Source organism: Ixodes scapularis, unplaced genomic scaffold (genome assembly GCF_016920785.2).
Source record: "Ixodes scapularis isolate PalLabHiFi unplaced genomic scaffold, ASM1692078v2 PGA_scaffold2__306_contigs__length_199485367, whole genome shotgun sequence".
Lineage (NCBI taxonomy): Eukaryota > Metazoa > Arthropoda > Arachnida > Ixodida > Ixodidae > Ixodes > Ixodes scapularis.
Genome location: NW_024609857.1, coordinates 133378112 through 133385202, shown reverse-complemented (window position 1 = coordinate 133385202; position 7091 = coordinate 133378112). Strand labels below are relative to the sequence as shown.

General features: G+C 45.9%; 1 protein-coding gene across 1 annotated transcript; it reads left to right on the top strand.

The window, feature by feature from the left end:
• Window positions 1-3260: 3260 nt before the first annotated feature.
• LOC120846310 lies at window positions 3261-6785 on the top strand (the record flags this gene model as incomplete). The annotated part of the gene is made up of 3 exons (XM_040218031.1): window positions 3261-3472; window positions 4732-4885; window positions 6294-6785. Coding segments are annotated over 3 exons (858 nt in total), but the record flags the coding sequence as incomplete, so codon positions are not given.
• Window positions 6786-7091: the final 306 nt, after the last annotated feature.

Sequence of the window (7091 nt, the reverse complement as noted above, 5' to 3'; positions counted from 1 at the left end):
ACCGATGATGGCAACGACGGCGCTCAACTGATCTCCCAGCGCGCGGAGAAAGCTCGTCAGTTGGCAAGAATCAAGATTCAAGACCAACAGCGAGTCGACACACGCCGGTATAACCTTCCTCGCCGGGACGTCCACCTTCAACCCGGAGACCGGGTATGGGTCTGGACACCAATACGGCGCCGCGCTATTTCCATAAAGTCCAAACGCTAAAGTCCAAACGCTATAAAGTCCAAACGCTATTTGGACTTTACAAGATCATCTGACGCCTCGGCGATCTGAACTACGAAGTCCTTCCCGACGCAACGCGCCCATCTGCAAGACGTCAGCCGCGACCCGAGGTGGTGCACGGCTGACGGCAGAAGCCGTATTACGAACGATAGAACTTTCCACTCTCGCCGACGGGTGAACTGTGAACTGTGAACTGCGGCTCGCGATACTGCTGTCCTTTTGTTTTTGGATTTGTTTTTGCTTGTTTTTCGTTTTGTGCTGCATCGGGACGATGCACTTTTTTTTTAAGGGGGGATAATGCCGCGCGCAGGGTCACAGACTTGTAGAAAGTTCTCGTTTATTCTTGCTGCGGACATAACTTCTATTTAGGGGTGTGCGAATAGTTGTTCGAATCGAATAGCGCAGCGTCATTCCCAGCACTGACGCTGCAAAAAGAGCCGGTAGGTTTCCGTTTCCCCTAGCCCTGAAAAGGCTATGAGTGACGCAGCGCTATTCGATTCGAACCACTATTCGCCCACCCCTACAAGTTCTATTGTTTATCCCTGCTTTTGTTGTTCTAGAAAGTGTTTGTTCATTCTCGACCAAACGCGCTACGCTCGAACCTTCTCTGCCGAATCTTCGAGATAGTGACTCACTCTAGATAAGAGGCCACCCGCGACCTTGTCGAGTCAGTCTCGCCCCTGCGCTCGATCCTGCGGTTTCGCCGACATCGACGCCCGCGACGCTCGGCTGTTTTCTTTTGTACCCTTTTATTTTTGGCACAAGTTCGCCACATTAAACGTTTTTTTCTTCCTGTTTCTTTATTGTTTTTTTTTGGTCACCACCCGTGACAATATCCTCCAGGCTGATGATTGCGCGGCCACTTTTAGGTGAAAAGAGCTTCGCGAATTTAATCGGGTTTTTACGTAAGGAAATGTCCTGTGAGAAGTATTTAATTTTAGATAATTTAAAACTCCGTGCATAGTCTCTGAGTCCAATGTAGCAGGACTCTCAGAGGCTAGACAAGTTTGTTATTTTCACCTTTGCGAAAATATTTTATTTCATTTTTGCATAATGCATTTTACGGCGTAGAATTTTAATCCATTTACCCCATCAACAAAATAGACCTATGAAATGTGTTTTACACTTCTGACTTAGTGTGAAAACCTCCGTTGACTCGTATGCAGCTCAGATTAGAGAATAATTTCAACCCTGACCTCGACCTTTTTGTTACCCCTGCCAATTTCAAGAAAAGTGTAATTCTCATGCTCACTTTGTAATATGTAAATATTTTTGCCCTGTTTTTCACTTTTCGTTTCAACCCTCTTAAGTACATACCACGTGTTTGGGTCACTATAAAATATTTATAAATTTATTAAATAAATAATAGTTATTTAGTTAAATAATAAATGTATAATTGATCATATGATTGATTGATTGATTGATCGGGTGTTTTGTTATACCAAAGATTATAATATCATCTGGATACGTAGAGTAGAGACTTATGCTTGAACCAGGCTATTTACTTTATTCTTATAGAGCGTCCAGTTTTCTTCTGCAGATTGTATTAAGAATTTCGCTAAGTAATATGAAAATTTAATAGTCCCTTTTTAATGTTTCAGGATCGGCTTTATTATATTCGTGAATATTTTTTTTCTGCAATTGGGAGCGACAAATTAACGTGAAGGATCCTATGATCAGCTCAACCCACCACAAAGCTGAATTAACTTTACGAGATCTAGTGACGTGGCCAAGGATGTTAGCAGAGCGTGTAGGTTTGTTAATCATTTGAGTTAGATTGAAAGTTAGACATATGTCAATAAATTATCCTGTACTAACACTGCGCGTTGGGCTAGTTGGTGCTTTTGAATGGTTGTAAATACGCCAAAACAAAAAACACAGCGACAGAGAAAGACGTACTCAGGACGAGGCGTGACTTGTAACTGAACTTTACTGATGGAAACCCAGAAAAAGAAGAATAAAACCGCATATGCGCAAAGATGATGGACTTCCATTAGCCACCTAGAAAGCCTGCTATCACTGTTGAGTCACCAATAAATGCCTGATCCTTATCGAATAAGGCAACAGAAGGAGCACTGATACACGTTCTTGCCGTGGGCCCTTATCATGAATGCCTCATGTATCTCGCGTACCAATCTTGTTTTAAAGTTCTTCACAATCTTGGTACTACTAAACTCGGCTGGGCACTCACAATGTACAGCCAAGTACATTGTGATAATTCTCCTGATAGTGTGATTTAATTAATATTGTTATAATTCTCCTCATAGTGTGATCTAATTAATATCTCGATAATACTCCTGATGTACCTGACCCCTCGGATACCAAGACTGGCCCAATCGATTAGCGGAAAATTCAAATAACCAACAAGCACCACATAAACATCTGGAAACCGGCATTTTATCATGACTAACGCCGAAGAAAGATTGATAGTGAACATTAAATCAGTCTGGAGGACTGTAATACCCCTGCCAGAAGGGCACCTAAAAGGACCTTTACGCCAAAGGACCTTTAGTGTAAATGTCATTTAGGCAGTGCCACACGGCAACTCAAATGACATTTAGCGTAAAGGTCCTTTTCGGGAACCTGAGTTCCCACAACTCCTTTACGGCTGCTAAAGGCCTACTCTCGTCAGCAGCGGTCTACACTAGAGACGCGGATTGAAAATAAAGATCGTACTGATTTCTAAAATAAATATTTTTGTAATCTTATTATTAAAAAAGAGCGTGTTTGACGTATAATCTGTACAGACCTCGCTCTACTAATAGTTTTTTGTACCCACGGACCCAGCTATCTAGTAGGCGTAGTCGTCCCGCTGCTCGCCTGCTCGCATCGTTCGCTTCGGCACTTCGGTTTTCCCCCTTTCGATTTTTCTTACAACCATAGTTATCTAGCTTTTATTTGTCTACTTTATATTTTATCATCCTTTAATAGTGTATTACTAACTGTACTGTATATATTTAATCTTTGTTTTGTACATATATATTTCTATATCTCTCGCGTCGTGCGATATGTCGAACGACGGAGGAGCGTCGATGAGTAGGAAGGGGTCGCCGCGCGTCCATTGGAGGGTCGACGCGACCTGGGCGCTGATTCGGCTTTGGGAGGATCGGCTGGAGGACCTCCGTCGCGCCAAGAGAAACGGTGCCGTTTACGCCGAGATCGCGGAAGCGTTGGGGGCCCTGGGCTTTCGAACGACGAGGGACCAAGTCCACAACAAGATCGAGAATCTGTGCAGCACTTATCGGTAAGGAAAACTTCACACGTTTGGTGTAACCTGCTAATCCTACGAACACACGCACGCCAAACAGTGCCGATAGGGACGACCGTTCAATTTGCACGGCGCGCAAAGACAGGGCTCGCCTACCTGCAGTATTTGTCTCGCGTGCCGTGTTCGGCCACCGCTCCTTTGCGTAGCTTGTACGCGTTTTGAGTAGCCGTCTTCGCCTGCAGCAATGTTCAAAGCTTCACAGCTGACTTGCCATGTTTCATGATCTCCGAGGCTCAAACCACATAAGACATCGGTACTGAAGAGCTAAACTCACCTAGGAGCAAAATCCGTTTAAATCTACAGGGCGAGTCAAAGGGATCGATGACTTTTTGAAGGGACGGCATAAATCGGTTTCTAAACGTATCAAGCTACAATTTTGCATAAAGGTGGCGGTGAACGTGCATCAAGGGTACAAAACAATTCACTGAAGAAACTTGAGTAAACAGTCAGAAATTAAAAACATTAAATTCCTTCCCACGGCGACCCAAAGGTGTCTGATTGGCGCAACAGTCGGACTCGACAGATATCAGCAGTGCTCTCAGCGTCGACAGCAGTGAAGACACCGAGTACCGCATTTTTCAGAGTCGGGTTTAGTGATGACAACTCTTGTTGTGGCTTGTTTTGGTTTTACCCCTCCTCGTTGAGGCGCTTCACACAGCACAGAGGTTGCCGTCAAAACTCCACCCAGAAGCAGTGGGATCCGTATGCCCTTAAAGCGCATGCTTCGACCCCCTTTGTAGAGTCTTAGTCCGACACGTTCAGAAACATGTTTTTGAGTTTCCTTCAAACAGCCATCAATCCCTTCGACTTCAACTATTTTATATGTATTTGTATGTTGTAAGCAATAACAGGCAATGCCACAGAAGGCCTAACCTGACATTGCGATACGATTAGAAAGTAAAACATGCTGATTTTTATGTGCTGGCACTATATACATGGTTATCACTGACATCATACCACTTGCTGTTGTGGCAGCTGGTATATGTGTCCCTTCTGCAGCATATGTTCCACCCCACTGAGGTTGTTTTTTTGAGCACTAATAAGTAGAACTGGCCACCTGCACAATGCCATGACGTCACATGCAAGCCATGTAAAACAGGTAGCATCATGTGTGTGCCAATCTTCAATCTGAAGGTGGTTTGCAAAGCGATTTCTGTTTATTAGGTGTTGTGAGTGTTGCATGTACATTTACGGAACTACATGAATGTGACACTTACAGCTGCCTTAATTTTTAGGAAACATGCACGGGAAGGCACCACCACGGGATCCGGGAAGCAGACCTGGGCCTACTACTTCGCCATCCATAGGTTCATGGGGTCGCTGCCGCTCAACAACAGCAGCCAGGTCGTAGAGAGCTGCCTGGACCGTGCAACGCCTGCAGTAGTGCAGGTCGGCTGGTGATATCAATCTTTCATAACAAGGTTTCTGTATTATTAGATATTCAACGGTTCCTACATACACCAACTCGTGTTTACAAACAGATCGGCAAGCTCTTATACGAAAAGCAAGTCGTCTGCTTCCGACCTACCTGTCAGAGATCCAGCGATTCTGCATGAACTGGGACTCGTCCTTCATCAAATAGAAGAGGAAATACCTCAAAGGCTACACTAGCGCTTCCGAAGGGTGGCTACTGTCCTTTATGTGCCCTCGTTGGAGGTTCCTAGACGGGCCATCGGCAATGCAATGGTGACGATACCGAAAGTGGAGCAGGCGACTGCAGGTCTCTCACTTGTCGGGTAAGTTAGTCCTCGTGTTGTTACTTTGGAGAGCTAAGGCTGCAGTATAAAGCAGCTCTATACTTCGTTTCACGATAACTTGGCGAACTGTGGAGGCTGCAGCTTCCGCGACCCAATAAGAGTGTCTGAGCAAGGCACGTGACAACACTCCATAATCGAGGCCACGGAGCTAAGCCTCGTTACTACCACAACAACAGCATTGTCCGTGACAAAAAGTTGTTCTAGGCTTCTTTTATTGTTAGTAGTGTTGCAGTGAGACCCTTCTGTCCGCCACACTACATGACACGGAAGATGAAGACATGTTACTTTTTTTTCAATGATACTTAATACGGATCAACCCTTTCCCAGGAACAATATGGCTTTTGAATGATATGTGAACGATTGCAGCCGTGTAATCCACCACTTCCGCTCAAACATCGCACTGTGCCGTGGCATTAGCACCCACCACAGATTCGCTAGTAAATTGAACGTATGGTTGTCTCATAAACTGTTTCCAAAGAGCTCACTACTCTAGCGGATGGCAATGTTGCGCCGGTGAATGTTCATCTGAAGTTGGTTGGTTTCACAGCAGACGACTTTTGATCAGCAGATGACAGCCAGTTCCTCCAGGTCTTGATTTTGGAGCAGTGACACAAACGCTCCCGTGACATAGTCACATGCCTCGCTCCAACGCTGTTTTTGGGTAGCAGGAGCCGTAGCCTCCACAGTTTGCCAAGTTATCGTGAAACAGAATATAGGCAAAACCAGTGGTGTAATTGGTAGACTTCTGACCAAAGGTGGTGGCCAGGTAGTTCTTCAGCGAGCAGTTGGTGGATGGGTGTCAGTTCATTGAATATAGTTAAGGAAGGAGTTGAAGAAGCCAAAGATAACAGCAGATTCCTCATGCCCGTGCGTCCGAAAGTGATGGTACATCTGTTCAGTGATGCAACATGCCTCACACCGATGCACTTGTGGAATCACGAGGGTGTAGCTTCCAAAGTTTGCCAAGTTGTTGTGAGATGGATTATAACACCTGAATTGCGGTTTAATATAAATATCTGATTGTATGGAAATTTTCCCAGTTGCTTTCAGGCTTGCAGGATGGAGGTGCAGAGGATGGCGAGATGTTCGAGGAGCCACCTATGGACGTGGGAGACGACTCACATGATGTCGCAGCCGCTGGAGTCGGCTTCGAGGCACCAGATTTGAGCGGGCACAGAGGAGAAAGCTTGGCTGCAAGCTCAAGGACGGCGAGCACCGCGAGCACCAGCTGCGCTGCAAGCACCTCTGCAAGCAACAGCGTGTCCGTGCCAGCGAGGGCGCCTCCAAAAAAAAGGGCTCAGCACCCAAATACTGCCCTCATTAGGGCAGCAATTGAGGAGCAGAAGCTCCTCCGATTGAGCTTTGAAGCCGCTCGAGCAAAGGAATTCGAGCTCCGGGAGCGGGAGCTCGTTCAGAAAGAACTTGTGTTGCAAGCGCAAGAACGTGCTTTGAAGCAACAAGAACGTGCTGCGAAGGCGCAGGAAGACCTGACTGCGGCGATGATCGCTTTTCTAAATAAAGCACCAAAGTAAGCGGATGGAGCACATTTGTGTTGTACTTTGGAGCAATTATTCATCTAGCTATGGTATTTGATATGTCTTTATTGTTAACATGCACAATTCCAAGTGTTCTACTACGCATTAATATTCATACTACCCCCCCAACCCCCACCCACACACAAAAGAAAAATGTTATGGAAAGTGACACTCCTGTGTCTCGCTGTTATAGTGACTGACAGGGCGAGAAGGGTAGCCACCTCGGTGGCTCCGAGGCGAGGGTGGTGGCCTACGGATCCCATGTGGCGGGTTCAAATCCCGGCCGAGGTGCCCGCAATCTGA